Source organism: Drosophila montana, unplaced genomic scaffold (assembly GCF_035044405.1).
Source record: "Drosophila montana isolate Dmon_TW-CO22-7 unplaced genomic scaffold, ASM3504440v1 contig_1624_1, whole genome shotgun sequence".
NCBI classification, from domain to species: Eukaryota; Metazoa; Arthropoda; class Insecta; order Diptera; family Drosophilidae; genus Drosophila; species Drosophila montana.
Genome location: NW_026996559.1, coordinates 121,132 through 137,640, shown reverse-complemented (window position 1 = coordinate 137,640; position 16,509 = coordinate 121,132). Strand labels below are relative to the sequence as shown.

Below are 16,509 nucleotides of genomic sequence, written 5' to 3'. Positions count from 1 at the left end.
CGATTTGTAAGGAAACTGTGCAAAAGCAAACGCAAACAAAGCGAAAGCCTCACTCACACACACACTCACACGGTCCGAATCGGGCTGCTCTGTTGAATAATCGATAAAAAGTTTGCTGCGTGCAAATGTGTACAAAGTATCGGAATGTCACGCGCAGGCGAAGGACAACGCAGGCGAAAAAGTGTTGCCAGCCTACACTCACTCACTCACACACACACAAGCTAGAAAGCAGAGCCAATGTGCATGGAAACAGCTGTGGCAAGGAAAAGCTTGCAAATCGTTTTAAACATTTCAGAGCGACGCCGTTGTCAAGCAAAGGGGCCACTCATTCTCGCACTCGCACTTGATTTAGCTCTTCTTGCTCATGACACGTGCATAGCAATTTGACAACTCTGGCCATGCTTGAGAGCGTGCACATGTACATGTGTACGTGTGACTGTCCGTGTTTGATGTCACTAGCTATTGCATTTTGCAACAATGACTGAGTGACAGCGACAAATTTGCGCAAATTTCGATTTATTTTTATTGAAATTCCTTTGACCGGCCGTTCAGCCGTTAACCAGACCAAAGTGTCTGCAGAACATCTCAAAGTGGTAACAAATGCATTCCCTGGCACTAGAACATTAAAAATAGCCTTGAACCACAACCAAAATTCGGATTGGCCAAAAGCTACATACATATACATATACATATACATATACGTATACATATGTTACTATGCATGCGTCTCCGTGCATGTGTGTTTTTTAATTAAATTCAATTAACAAGAGAAAAAAAATGAAAATGTTGAGACAATATTTTATTGACTTTTCATAGTTAAACATTTCAATCTGCTGTTCTTTTCATAAACGAGGGCATATTAAGTTAAGCTGTTAACTTTGGTAATAAACAAGACAAATACCACAACGCAGTTGATTCATGTTATTCCCTTTCTTCATTCTACTCCATTTCATTTCGTTGCACTGCATATCAATAATCAAGCGCAATTGCAAAGTGAGTCTGTGTGTGTTCTCTGGCTCATTTTCATTTGTTTCACAATTCATTCTAGTGCAACAACAACAAGAACACTTGCCAGCGTTGATCTGACACCACTGTGCAGTGGGCAACATTGATGTACTTGGATAGAGCAGCGCGTAAACACATAATCAATGTATACAATTTTGACTTCATAACTCAATTCATCTATGAATGTAAAAGAGCACTAAAAAAAACTCAATAATAAAAATGTATGTACATATATACTATGTATTAAATAGCACAAACGCATACTCCCGCACGCTCACGGACACTCTCTCACACTCACGCACGCACGCACACTGATTAAGGCACTTGTTCGTTCTCAAATATAGAGCCAAACAAGGATGAGGCGGCGCAACGGTAAAGGGGGTGCTTGTGTAACGCAATTTTTTTCTTTTGCATTAGCAGAAATCTGTGTGTTTAATGTTTTATTCAGCTCGTTGTTCACTGACCACACAAAAAAAAAAGGTAAAACAGAAAAAAATTCATTGCTAGAATTGCTTATTATTTATGTACAATATGCATACATGCAGACATTTGTATGTGCATATGCCTGTACATGTATAAGATATATAACTTTTCTTTCGTTTTTGCGCTGCTATCATTTCTTTCTTTTCTTTTTCACATACATATTTCTTCACTGCTTTCTTTCAGCTACTGCTGTTGCTGCCGCCGCCGCCTCACGCACACGGCTACACGTAGCGACACACACGCTCTAACACATACATGCATCCATACACACACTCCCATGCATACTCAGAGAGCGCGACCCGCTGCCGTTGCCTTTTTTCGTTTCGTTTCGTTTCGTCTTTCGCTATACACCTTGCTTCCGTATATACTTTTTGTTCGTTGCCGTTGTGAAAAAAAAAAGAATCCCTGTTTGTACAACAGAAATTGTACAAGATATTTCATATGTATGTTTGCGGCACTTTTTACACCGAATTCTTCTATTTTTTGTAGTTTTTTAAATAAATGGCACTTTTTGTTCGGTTTCGCTTCAATTGGGTTTATATTTTTTTATTCGCTCTACCTATGCGCTGCTACTTCTTCACGCGCAAAACTTCTCGCTGCTATTGCCATTGCTTCATTTTCGTACATTTCATTTACGTTTGCTTCGTTTTCGTTCTAATTACTTTCGCTGTTCTCACATACACGCTGGTTGGTAGTTTCATGTTATGTTGTAGTTGTACAACATTTGGCACTTTCGGACAAGAACTTAAGAGTATTGTGTATTATGCATATGCTTTTTATCGACTACCTTTTTTTGCCATTTTAATATGGCGGCCGTGTGTGTATTGTGCACAAAACGTCGCTACTGCTTGGGCTGCTGCTGTAACAAACAGCGAGCCAACACTACTTACACTTTCACTAAACGAAAAATAATATGCGCCGCGCGTTCCACGTTCACGTTCGTTCGTGTATGAGAAGCAACTAAACGACGAATGAAGTGCCAAAGCAGACGAATGATAATGAAAAGAACATTGCACGATAATTATTCGATATTGTAGGCGTACTTTCAGCTTCTTTGCTGTTTTTTCTGGCTGGCAGCTCGTCTGCTTCTTCGTTTTGACTGACGTTTCCCAACACTACGCGCGGAGCACTTTTGCGTTAACAGAACTCGATAACACTTCTGCTAAACGTGGAGTCATTCTGTTAAGATGTGGGCCAGCACCAATGTTTGCGCCCATTTAAATCACACACAAATTGTTAAACGCAACTGTCGTTTTTTTTTTTTTTACCAAAACTCAGAGAAAAAATTTGGATATTACAATTACACAGTGGTTATGATTACAAGTAGATAAATAAGTGTGTTCTGTATATGGAATTATTCTGGACAGCTCGCAACAACTCGAGGGGCCAGTTTTATCGTTTGTATCGTATATAAGTAATAAGTATGTTTGTATACGTATATATGTAGGTAACAAATACATTGTACAACATATTGCCCTATAATTGATTTAGTATGCATCGTAAAATCTTCGAAAAATTTAACAGCTATTAAATACAAAACAGAAACGCAAGAACATAAAAAAAATAAATAAAAAAAACAAGAATAATGTAATTAATACAGCATTTGGCTAACAAGAAATCCAAAACCCAAAACCGAATCCCCAAGTCCAAAGTCCACATAATACTCTAGTAGGGTATCTGATTCTGATAGTACTGGATCATGTCGTAGGTACGCGTGCGGAAATTCTGATACGAATTACGTATGACGGCTAGCATATGGGCAGCCGCTTCCTTGTTGTTCTTGGTGGCCACGAATCGCTGCTTTAGCAGATTAATCGTCTGGCCACGAAAGCAAGGCAGACCCGTGTCCAGCATTAGCGATACAAGTGATACAATCGCATCCTGATATGGTCGCACTGCCAAAAATGCCTGCACACACAGCTCACAGAACCATTTGAAGGCAGGTGCCTCCATTTTGCCGCCCATAATCATGACCATCTCGTCAGTGAGCTTCATATCCGGCTCAAAGCCAATATTGCCGCCCGGTGATGACTCAAACATGAAGCCAAAATCTGTAGCAGAAGCGAACAGTTAGTCAACAGGATTATATTATACGCGTGTGCGTGGGTACCTATATGTATGATGTGGCCGTCCTTATCGATCATAATGTTGCCATTGTGCCGATCCTTGATCTGCAGCAGGTAGCCGATTAGCGAGTAGGCAGCCATTGACTTGACAAAGTTGGCGCGCGCCGCCTGAAACTCCTTGGAGCTCTCATCTCCATATTGATGCTGGAAGTACTCGGATAGGCCAGAGTCTGTTTGTCTGCCCAGCTGATCGCGGGACTTCGCATTGGGCACACACTCGATGACGCCGCACTGCAAATAGAACATATGGCTGTGGTAATGTGTTCTTACTTTCTTGGCCGCGACTACTTACGCCAGGTGCTGTGGCCACCACGCGATAGGGGAACAGAAAAAGATCTAGGCCCACTTGCTGAAAGATATTTTTGAATATAGTGATCACCTGCAGGGCTAGCATATCCTGGCGCACATCGTCGCCCACTTTGAAAATGGCCGCCTGCCATGATTCGACGCCGAGCGTCATGTGTGCATCCTCCTGTGAATTCTTTGCATGCATAAGACAAGGCGAATAAATAATAAATAAAAAGAGAGAGAGTGAGGGAGACAGTACATTAGTCAAGTCTCTGTCTTACCGGATTATTGGACACTTCCATGGCACGCGTCTCCAGCTCGGTGATTCCACAGCGATAGACACGGAAACGAGCCAGATACGGCGCCTTAGCAGCACTCTGCATGGGCGTACCGCTGCTATATTCAATGTCTAGCACCATTGCCTCCGGATTGGATGGCAAATAGCATCCGGATTGCACCTTGATGCGGCTTAGTGCCGCTAGGCACGCGTTCTTGCGCTCAATGCCCTTGGGAAAGGAGCGTATTTCGCCGGAAACGGCTGTTATTTTTCCAAAGAAATCAAATTCGCGCTCATAGAAACGCTTTGCTGCACCTGAGAAGGACCCAATTATGTTCTGTGACAGCAGATCCAATGCCTCATACAAATTGGGATCGCGATGCTGCTGATCCTCGTCCATGTACATATTCGTTTGCATATTCCAGATCAGCTGATGGGCCACTATCTGCGAACGCTTCGATATGTTCTTAATAAACTCCACCACATAGCCCATCGTATCGTGGCGAAGCGCCTGCACCAGTTGAGGTATATAGGGAAGCACCGATTCTGCCGGATACGAGTTCAATGTCTTAACCGCATACTGTGCTGTCAGTGGATGCGATGGATATTGCCGTGAAAAGTAGGACAATGCCTGGATGGGTGTCACTGCTGACCAGGACAGTATATAGACCAGATCGGGACTCTCCTGCAGTAAATTCTTTGTGGTGCACAAATACTTGAGCGCCTCGGGTATATGACACACAGCAATCGGATCGGAGCATACCAGCCGTGATACCTCCTCGTCAATGGTCTCAGCATTCTTGATACGCTGCGGCAGGAATACGGCCAGCGCCGGGTTATAACACCAAGCCAAACGGGCATAATCACGCCAAACATTTGGCTTGTATGGACGATTGCGCCACTCGGTAATCTGTTCCTCACCTGCGTGGATTGAAACATAGAGAAATAAATAGTTTTAATCTACATACGCTTCTTCATAAAAGCTTTTATCGATCAGGTAGAAAACGTGCGACTATGAGCTTTGAGGTCCTCCCTCTCGGAACACCCGAACATTGTAATTTCGAGTGGAATATTAATGGTTATGAGGCTGAGCGAAATATCAATTCGCAGGCGTTTAATGGATGCCAATATGAAGACATATCTAGCATGGTTAAACCCATTTTGTTTTTGTTGGATATCATATACAAATCCGTATGCCAGAAACTAAGTATTAGAGTTGCAAGTGGTTCGTTCTGGGGGTAATTTAGTGGAGTGGAAGATTTAGTTTATTGGTTTCATCAACCAATATCAATAGTTAAGAACTTTTCATTTGATTATGCATTTCCCTCTGTCGATAGACTAGTCGGATAATCTGTTCTCCAGCTAAATAATGCTACTTGTCATAAGATCGAGATGAATACAACCTTCCTAACGCAGGTTAGAGTCACATCTCTTGATGGGCCCCAAGGCCCAGATTTTAATGTAATAGGAAATGGAACTTTCACAGGGACCACAAATGGGTGGAAACAGACCCCAACAAGGTTTCTCCAGTCCAAGCCAAGCCGCCATCATATTAATTAAAAAGAGCAAACAAAACACATTTGAATGTTAAGAAAAAGATCGCTTTCCAATCAGGTACAAAATTCAATAGCATCACACTTTTTTTAAATTAGTTTCCTGCATGGATGAGTGTAAAAAACTCATTCTCCTGACTTACTGACTGAATGAGTGGCGGTCAACGCATAATCCGAACTGTTACTGAGCCAGAATGGCATATTTCCATATATATGTTTCGTATTGTTAGTGCACACCAAGGCTGGGTTTTTAAAAATGCCAATCGTAAAGCAAGTATGGACTTCGACTTCAAACTTATTTTCGAAGATCTATTTATGTATGTAAATTTGTATTTTTCAACTAGTTAGCAATTGGTGGAAAAGTGAAAAGAAAAAAGAGCAAACAAAGTGCGGTACCATATGTACTATGCATTTATGCATAACACGTTTACGTATATCATATAAAAAGAGGTAGGGAGATAGGAAGAGAGAAACAGCACATGCAATGGTTGGAATTCTAGAGAGGTATTCGCAATTAGCCAAATATAGAGAATCTATGGCTAAGCTTATCTATCTTGATGACTTGATTCGAATTTGTTGTTTTAAGCACAAAAGACTCGAGTTCTTCAAGTAGGCGCTAAAGATATAATATTTACCTGGCACTATCAGATCGGTCAGACTGTTGGGATTGTACCAGGTAATGAGAAACTCCAGCTCGACGGCAAGAAGCTCGAGTATCAGATTGCGCTTCTTCATGTAATCCTTGTCATAGGAGTCCTTTTGGTATTGCAGGCGCTTTGAGCGATTCGAGCGTTTTGACAACGTGGAAGTGGAATGTGGTATGGTGTTGTACCAGCCGGCTGTGTTGCCAGTAGCACTCATGGAGCGTGCATAGTCAGCGCCCCCGCTGATAAGCGACGCAGTCTCCGGATTGTTGCGCACCGCCAGCATTTGTGTAGAACTGACCGAGGCACTGGTGATATCATAGTCGCCGACCTCCGAAGTAACCAGATGCTTCTTCTCACTGCGCATTGTCTGCCAAAACTTCAGTAATATCAGTATATCCTCTAGCAGTTGCTCCCGGCTCTGATTGGGGCACGTGGGCGGGCCACAGAAATAGTCGAGGGCATTTGAATAGATGCGCTCGCGCAGTATGTTGCGAGCCAGGGATTTTGGTATGGTATTGCCCTGAAGCAGCGACAGGCCACACTGAAGCAGCTTGAAGCGGCAGCCAACGGTGGCCACCTGGCGATTCTGGCGACTGCTCTTTAGTATGGGTAAGCAGCGATGGAGAAGCAGGCAGAACATTTCCACCTTGTCACGATTGCAGTATTTAGCTGTGTCCACCATTTCTGAGAGCAGCTGCAGCCAAATCAGATGCGGTGCTATCAGTATGGGCTTACTGACCAGCTTGCAGCCCTCGTATGCGGCCAGCGGATGCGTGATCTCCATTTCCCAGGCAAACAAGCCCATGCGCTTCTCAAATGTTGTCTGCCAGGCGCTAACCATTTCCTGTATGAAGCACAGCTCCAGATCCTGACGCGCCGTCAGCACCCACTGCCAGCACTCGACAGCGGTTTCCATGGCGGACTCGGTGAACAGCTCCAGCTGCGAGCTGGCCACCGCATGCAGCAGTTTTCTATCGATCTCCGCACAGATGATGAGGTAGGCGGTGGCTCGCCACAGGGCGCCGCGATGCCTAGCATCGCTTTTCTCGGCACATGCGCCCCACACATCACTAACCAGGCGATCGGCCAGCCCGGCTTTGTCTTGGTCACTAAGAACGGAGAGGAGGCCGCTTATTTCGCCAGCGTACTTGCTGCGCAGGCACAGCACGGAAACGAAGCGCGGCGTGTCCGAGTTGACGCAACTAGGCCGCTTGCTGAGCGTGCTCAATGTATTGCCCGGATGCAGGGTGCTGCTGTTTACTACGGAGTCAAATGCCAGCGCGAGACCGCTGTGATGGGCTAGCACTGGGGTGGGTATCTGGTTCGGGTACTCCTGCAAATGGGAGCGCGTAGAGCGGGGCGCCCACTTCATGGCCTCGTTCACAATGCCCTGACAGCGATCGGCAAAATCCTTAAGGCGCAGCTCACGTGCCGGCAACGAGTCCATCAGCTGCAGCGTATACGGCGTCGAAACGACTCGAAGCGTTGGCGTCTCCTCGTTGGGATCCAGTGACAAGGAATACGCCAGTAGCTGCAGTATATCCAACATGCACCACAGCACGCGGCGATTCCACAGCAGATGCGGAAATCTATCCACCAGCTGCGACAGATACTGATCCGCCACCAATTGGATCTGCTTGTGTATATGATTGAAGTAGACCAACAGCAGCGTTGCCTGTGACTCCAAGACCTTCTCCCTGATCTCATCATGGGCGTACAGCACATTGCGGAACTTCTCAAACACCTGATCCGCCACGCTGCAAAATTTAATCATAACAATTTAATAAATACAGCGATCTATATTGAACGCTCGAGGGATCATTTAAATAGTAGTATGCATTTAGGTTCTAAGGTATTTTCATTTAATTGAGTTTGAAAATGTTTCGTACTAAATTGAACCCGATAAATCAATAATTTTTAAATAAACTTTCAATTTTCATATTTGTCTTTTTGCTTGCTCGATATTAGTTTTTCGGATTAGTACAGATAGTTCGTAAACATAGATAACAGACAAATAATTTTTGAGGAATGTCCACATCGACGCAGCAGTTGATGCTAACCAAGAACGTATATACTTAATGGGGTCAGATATGTCTCTTGCTGCCTGTTACACGCATTTGTTAAAAAATACCAATTTGTATTTGAAAATTGTATTGAAGTTCGGCTTAAGAGAGGCTTTTTAAAAGTAAAGTCTGTTTTTGTGAGAGAGTGTTGATGGGTTAAACATTTAATGCCCTTGTAGAGAAACGAATATTGCGTAAATTGAGTAAGCTTCACTAATTTTAAAAGCGACTATCGATTACATGCCCGTGGACAATTTAAATATACCCATCTTGATCTCCACTTCTATTTAAAAATATGTTTTAGCTGAAGAATAAATTTTCGTTTATTAAACCTTTGACCCGCATTTGCCCCCCAAGAACGTATCAAAGAAATTATCACAAATATCATTGAAAATGATTTTGAAGCCGATCGAATGGTAAACAAAAAGTTTCATACAACCGTTTTCAGCCAGTTTACCAGTGTTGTGGGTTAAATTCCCCAAATCGCTGAAACACGTATTCATAAGCTTCTTATGTAGAGCTTTGAAAATAAGTTTGCAGCAAATCGGACAAAACTTAAAACCTCACCAACAAAATCTTAGGATCGCACTTTCCACCGTGTGCCAATCAATAAGTTAGTCAGTCAGTCACGACAAACAGTTTTTTTATATGGAGATTGAGTTTTTCATACAACTCAATGTTCGATTGATGCTTTTTAAAGTAGTAGGAAGACGCAAAGCTTCTAACAAGATAATTGAGTGCACCGCTTGCTCTTCCCACGCAATGCAAAAGCGAAAAAAAAGAGTATTTGAAAATGTAATGCATATTCTATATATATTATAGTAGATGTATAGATATGGATTAATATACTTCATAGAATATCTATGAGTGGCACACTCACCATTTGACGCACTGCCAAATGCCAGTTTTGTCCTTTTGAAGTGCCGTGTCGCAGAGGTAGCTCATAATGGGCTCCAGGCTGGGCTCATCGGCATTCTCGACGCGCAGCATCTCCAGCCAATAAACGCTGAGCAAGTAGGTGCATTGGGCAAAGCTAAGCTTGTTAATGGAGGCAGCTACGTTGTCGGAAGAGTGCTCTAGCAGCACCAGTATCTGGCTGCGCAGCTCGTTCACCGAATCGCTCTTAATGGCCAATGTGTAGTTGAGCTCGCGCATATCCGATTTGTGTGCCGTTTGGGAGATAAGCAGCGGCGACTTGGCTGCTATCTGCTGCACGCCCTGGTACCAGTCGGCGGGCCAGAGGCGAGCATTTGTAAATCCCATAACAACGCAATAGGCCCAAAAGTCCTTAAAAAGCTTGTGTAAGCGCTGACGCGGATTTTTAATAGGTGGCAGGCGGCGCATGAGTACAGCAATAACCGGTATTAGCATGCCCAGATTGCCGGCACGTGAGCTAGCCTTTTGGGCGCCCGGCGTGTTGTCATACGAACGCTCTCCATCGAGTCCAATTTGTACAAACAGCTCCAACAATTTTCCGAGCAGCTCAAGCATCTCAGAATCGCCCTGTATATTGGCCGCAATGTTTCCAAGCGCATTGACCACCGCATCGGAGACGTGATGGAATTGTTTCCGATGCTCCGGATCGGAAGTATATGCCAGCGATGCCGACTGCACGGTAACGCGTGAGAACATTTTCATAATCTCATCGAAAATGTGCGTTTCGCATTGCGAGATAATCATGCAGCCGAGCTGATCAACAATTAACGCATTCTGCTCCGATGGAACCTTGCAGAAGCGCTGTATAAAGAACTGCAGTATATTCTGTGTGGTTTTCGAGGTGTCCTTTAGCGCTACGGCTACATGGCCCAGCATCACGATAATGTTCAAGCTTACTAGCGTTGATTCGCTGCAGAGCAAGACAGTCCGATAAGCTGTTTGATTCACTATATAATGGATTGTGGACTCACCTCTCGTGCTTTTCGGCGGTGAAGAGACGGTTTGACACATTTGCCACAAGGGCGGGAACACAAAACTGGTCGAGCGTGTGGGCAGCGCGCAGGGCAATCGATAGATTCTCTATGGCGGCATCGCGCAATGCCTCAAATGCCACATAGCCGCTGCGTCCGGTGCCGGGCTGCTTCTGGTTTTCACCAAAGATGTCGACGACAGCACGCGAATCCGAATGCTGCAACACAATCTTGAACGGCGTCAGCTCCTTCTCCTTTTTCTGCAGGGCTATCGTTTGCATTGCATGTGCATGCAGCTTTCCCAATATGGGACTAGGATCGACCAAGAAATCGCGCAAATATGATATCGATGTGCCCGCAATGTTGGGAAACTTCTGGGCAAGCTTGCCCAGTCCCTCCAGGCAGACCATCAGCAACGGCATATGATCCATCACGATCTTATGGCTGAGAACCAGATTTAACTTCTGCGACAAGCGTCCGCACAGTTTGTCCGCCTCTGTTAGGTGTTTGAAAATGATGATATGATGAGTAGCATACGATACTTAAATTAATTGGGAGGAGGGAGAGGAAAACGGAAACGATAACCTCAACATTGGGAAAGTAGAGCAGCATGCAGCGCAATGGTCAAATGACGTTTGGGATCCTTACCGATCCCGTTTGTATATGATACTCGTGAACATGCCGTGATAGCAACGAACACGAACTGCGAAACGAAAATGATAACCAATACGGAAAAGTAATCGGTAATCAGAAAACAAAACATAAAAATTAATAAACAAATCGATTGGAACTGAGGGGACAGGAACTGCTCCTGACCTTTCATTAATAAAAAATGCAAGCCATTTTGCAAGGATGGCACGTTATAGTCGACGTCAACTGTAAAAATATATTCCGTTTTGGCAAAAAAATATCAACTCAAAGAAAAATAACTAAGAAATAAAAGCTACCTTCGGTGCACCGAAGCCACATATACCCTGACAATGTTATGTTAACTCTGCCTTGATCTTTTGACGTGAGTGGAAAAAAGATTTTTCTTTGTGCAATTTACTAGTTTACAAAAATAAGGATATAAATAAATAAATAAAATAAAATATATAAAATAAATAAAAATATATATATAATAATTAAAAAATTAATAATAAATACACTCATTACAAACACTAAATTTGTCACCGATCCTTCTTATGCCAGCTATGTAGTTAATTAAGTGATCCGATGTTGATCAGATAAGGCTCATAACTTGATATATTCATATTGAGATATCTTGAAAGTATTTTATACAACAACCTTGTTATATCATAAGCTTAATTTTAAAACAGAGACTAGTACGCGCTGATTATAAATTGACAAACATAGCTACAATATTGAATCGGTTTTTGATACTGATCAAGAGTATATATACCTTATGGGACGGAGAAGTGCTCCTCAAAGCCGCTCACGTTCGTTTTATTCAAATACCCATTCAAGGGTATAATTATAGACTTCAACTTGTAAACTTGTTCTTGTTTTGTAGTAAGAAGTTATAGGTTTATTCAAATGTATGCAACAGGCAGAAGGAAACATTTGCGACTCCATAAAGTATACATATTTCAAACAGGAACAACATCCAATTCGATCTTGCCATATACATTTGTCTGTCAGTCAGTTTGTATGCATGCGTCGATGTCACATAATATAAAAACTAAAGAATTGGTAATGAAGATTTTTTTCGAGTAATCGATATAGTCTTGAACACGATAAAAATTGTGTAGCAGTTACCAAATTGTGGTTCTGAAGGAATCCAAATGCTTATTACAGCAGCTCGCCGCTGCGTACACGGTATCTCTAAATCGGAACTCTCGACTAAAGCAAGTTTTCTTTCGGGCCAACTAAGTTTATAATAGATAGACCTCTGTCAAATGCTTTAGTCCTCCAAGGCTGCAGACAAGGGTAAAATTCAATATAGGCGAAAGCGTTGCAGCTTTAAAAACTTGGCAAATGTTTCAAGCATTTGAATTCATTTCTATTTAACATATTAGTAAAGGTAACTTGTCACTCACTTTTAACCCAAAGCTTGGCATAGATCCGTCTTCGAAATCGTTTGGATTGAATCAATTTATCAAATAAAACTGTCAGATATTCTGTATGAACTGATTTGTATGTTTTTCACCATATTCTTGAGTTAGTCAAATGTAAGCTTCATTTTGCATCTAACGTATGAACCAAACCTTATCAACTTCAGAGCACCAAAATCAAGCATTTATTTGAAAAGCTTTTTTTTTTTTAGTTAAAGTTCTCTTGCGCTTTGTGACACAAAAGTATAGGTTCAAATATTTGAAACAATATTAAATAGAATCAGAAAAACGGACAACAAACACGCCTTTATCACCTGTCGAAATATATATATAAAAAGAAAGTCCGTTAAAGTCATAATTAAGAAAGAGATATTGAAAGTATCGCGCGAGGTTTGTTTACGTACCCGTCTCATCGCGTATGGCCCAAACCAGAAGGTCCACGCAGGCGGCATTGGCCATCACATTGATCTTGTACTTGTTGACAACTGCAATGCCGTTTTCTTCGCGCCTTTCGCGCTCCTGGTCCTGTTGTTTGTTTTGCAGTTCTGTTTGGCCGTTGAGGAATAGACGCTTGACAAACTCCTGTACATCCTTGGTAAAGGGTGTGGGAAGATCGACTTGGTGCTGCAGCAGCTCGCGCAACAATGTGACTAACACCAGATTGAGCATCTCCGAGAAGCTCTTGTAGCAATTGCCATTGTTCAGATGCAGCGAGAATATGTCGCTGCCCAGCTCATCCAAATATTCCAGCGTGTCCTTGGTCAGTAGCTTCTTGGACACAGCAAAGATGGTCTGCAAATGCTGTATGGGAAATGGTGGCACACGGTATAACGGCTTTGGACCGGTTTTGCTCGGCGATTCGCATAAATTGACGCGCATATGGGGAAACTGATTGAAGCTGGAGCCGTATCGTGTGAAAAAATGCGTACGCGGATCGTACGGCACCGAGAAGTAGCTTTGCAAAGACGGCTTTTGCTTGCCACCTGCTGGACGTATACGACTTTCATCAGATGGCACCTGGCTGTGGGCCAAACTGCCTGACATGGAACGTGGTATGATCGGCCGAAACTGTGTGGTCGCGAGTCGTTCGCTGCTGCTAAAGGAACCGCCACAGGTGCCATTGCCGCCAGCACTAGAACGCTGTATGGGCAGCCGTTCGGGCGGAAATATGCGACACAGCAGCGGCGGATTGTTACTGGCATATCGACCCATAGATCGCGCCAGACCAAACAGAAGCGGTACCGTTGCATTGCACAGCACAAGGGGCGGTGGTGTCGAGTTGCTGTCTTTGCTGGGCTTGACAATGTTAGCGAGCGTTCCCAGCGTTTCGACCTGATTTAGTATGATCTCCTCACGTGAATCCGGACATTTGGCTGCTATGTCTGATAGCAGTGTGTTCAGGCAGAAGCTGAACTTCTCTGCCGCGGGTATGCGCACACCTAGGAATAATCAATGAACACCAGTTGATGCAATTTATTTTCTGAAAGGCATCGTCTACACTTACGCTCTACTTTGCTATTGCGTTCATCATGTATTCTTGCCTTGGGTAGGCTCTTGGCCAACCGCAGTAGATAGGGCACAATCTGTGACTCATGCTGGCAGCCGCCTTCCAGGAAGTAGATGCCCAATGCAATGACAGCATCCTGTGCTCTTGAGTCTAAACAAAATACGCCTGATGCATTCTCCTGCGGGCAGTAGCGGAAGAGTGTTTGCACCTGTGGCAGCAATACGCAAATATACAGGATATTAAAGGTGAGTAGCGGATACGCCGCGATAAGCAGCAGCAACAACAACAAAAACATATATAACTGTGACCACCCGCCCTCCCTTTGAGGCACCGACGTCACTACACGCATGTCTGTTGCGTCCAAGGTCAACGTTAGTTGCGCGAAAATTCGATTTTCAATTTGCGTTCACTGTCTCCCCCTACTCCTTCCCCTAAGCAGACACCATCAACACACACCGCTCAACCATAACACACCCCCTGCACACCGACCTTGTCCCATGGCGTGGGCTGAATTCCTGCCAGTACGCGCGCTAAGCAAAGCACAGTCCGCTGATACGTATACTTGTCCGAGGCGGTCATCTTTACGCCTCTGTAAAATGTGAGATGGCCTCCGACTCGGGGACTGCAGAACGTCTACGTGACGGTCTGTGGAGACGGAGCTGCGACTGTAAGTCGCCCGGAGGCGTAAATGCACGTTAATTGGTATGGGTGCAAGCGCGCGCACTGGTTGCACACTTTATTTCGTTAATGATTTATTTAATTTGTTTAAATATTGCTCATTGAACGTTCGTCATCGTCAATCGTTCGTAATTTTTATTGTTTTGCTATCGAAGGTATCGAGTACTGTGCGCTGCTATCGAAAGTACCAAGTACTGAGTGCTGCCAACTGTTGTCCAACGATTAGTTTTTGCTTAAAGTATCGACTTACCAATGCTGTGTATAATTTAACAGCAATTGAGGCTCCACACCTGAAGAAACTACTCCACACCCAACGTTCAAAGCAAGAACTATATAAATTGATGGGAATATAATGGAAAAAATTAGAAAAATAGCCACAGAATAATTTTATGGATAATATTAAAAACAAAGGGAACGAGTTGTAATTTTTTCTGTCAAACCTAACATAATTTTTCGATGGTTCGACAACCAATGTCTTCTTTTAAGTTCGCTTCGTAAATTTGACTTTCCCACCCGCTAACTCCAGTTTTGGTTAAAATTTCACAATTTGTACTACTTCGAATAGTAAAATTTATTTTCTTATATTCTACATTACAAAATTGTTCTGGACCAAATATTTTCTTTTAATTATGGATGGGGTTAGGTTTAGTTTCGGCTCCCTTTAGGCAGCTTTTCCTTGTATACAATATTAATTTATTATTTTAGTTTAGTTAGGTTTAATTTAGAAGTGCGTTTGCGATAGCCCATATAAACTCAATAGCCAAACATTAAACTGTTGGCCCACAACGATTCTCAGTTTTACAACAATTGTTCGACAAATAATAAAAATAAAGACATTTGTGTTGGCATTTGATTTATTTTTCATATTCTGAACGAAAAATGTTTCAATTCTAGTTGGGTTCTATTAGGGCAATATTCCAAAGAGATCCAATGTTTTGAAACCCCTCTCGGAAACACTTCAAAAAGGCCAAAACGCTGAGTGGTGAGCAATCTAGGGATTTTATCAATGCAGACCAGCATAGGTAACTACTTGGCAAAATTTCAGCGCTGAGATCGAAAATACCTTTGATAATACAAGGGTAATGTAGTTGTTATTCAAAGTTCGTCCAACCTTTGACAACTTACGAAAGCCAGATGATTGGGGACTGCTTCGAGCTACGAATCACTCAGCTCAGCTCCAGGGACACGACTTGAAAACAAATATGTCATCATTCCTTAGGCGGAAAAAGCCCTAATACTCGCAAATAACGTCGACCTCCGAGTCTGTAGTCATCCCACACTCAGACTGCCTATACAGAGAGTCAGGTAAACTGAAACAGCCCTACATGACGTGGCCACAATTATAGGAAAACCCAAGCTTTTAACAACGTAACTTTAAGTACAATCATCGACGCTCTAACGAGCTTGGGGGTCAATCATTATCGATTTCTTGGCGAAACTTTACCAGTTGAGGCACCACTGGGATCGTTTAAAAGTTCTTATTTCGTTAGTCGCTATTTTTGCATAGGGGTGTTTCCTCTCATCAATTCTATGGAACGAAGCAGTAAATGATCTACTGGGCTCGATGATCACTTAGTGCTCAAATGGGCCTGGTTTTGGGGAGAAAAAACACGAATTAGATCTTTTTTTCAAGGAAACTAGCCACATGTAACTGTAAATCGAAAAGCAACTGTCGCAAATCTATTCAGGAGACAAGGACACTCGGGGTAACTGTATTCTAGACATGGAGAACATCAGTGCATCCGTGGTCAGATCGTGGTTCGTTCTATATTACCATCACTGGCACAATGACTTCTGCGAATGATGTTGTGACGAAAAAGAGGAAGGACCGTAACTCACCTTCTGCAATTGCTCAGCCTTAGCATAAACAGTGTCCGTTTTCTTTGACGTTTTTTCGAATTTATCTATTAGATCTTTCAAA

The 16,509-nt window shown here is 43.1% G+C and overlaps 1 protein-coding gene across 1 annotated transcript; it reads right to left on the bottom strand.

Annotated features, from left to right (window-relative positions):
• Window positions 1-2,721: 2,721 nt before the first annotated feature.
• Window positions 2,722-14,738, bottom strand: Pi4KIIIalpha (phosphatidylinositol 4-kinase III alpha). Its single transcript, XM_064699766.1, has 10 exons — window positions 14,400-14,738; window positions 13,908-14,118; window positions 12,808-13,842; window positions 10,350-10,845; window positions 9,323-10,288; window positions 6,368-8,136; window positions 4,184-5,100; window positions 3,907-4,095; window positions 3,599-3,845; window positions 2,722-3,539 (listed from the first exon to the last, which is right to left on the bottom strand). The coding sequence occupies exons 1-10, from the start codon at window positions 14,487-14,489 to the stop codon at window positions 3,154-3,156; spliced, it is 6,306 nt and encodes a 2,101-aa protein (XP_064555836.1). The 5' UTR covers window positions 14,490-14,738; the 3' UTR covers window positions 2,722-3,153.
• Window positions 14,739-16,509: the final 1,771 nt, after the last annotated feature.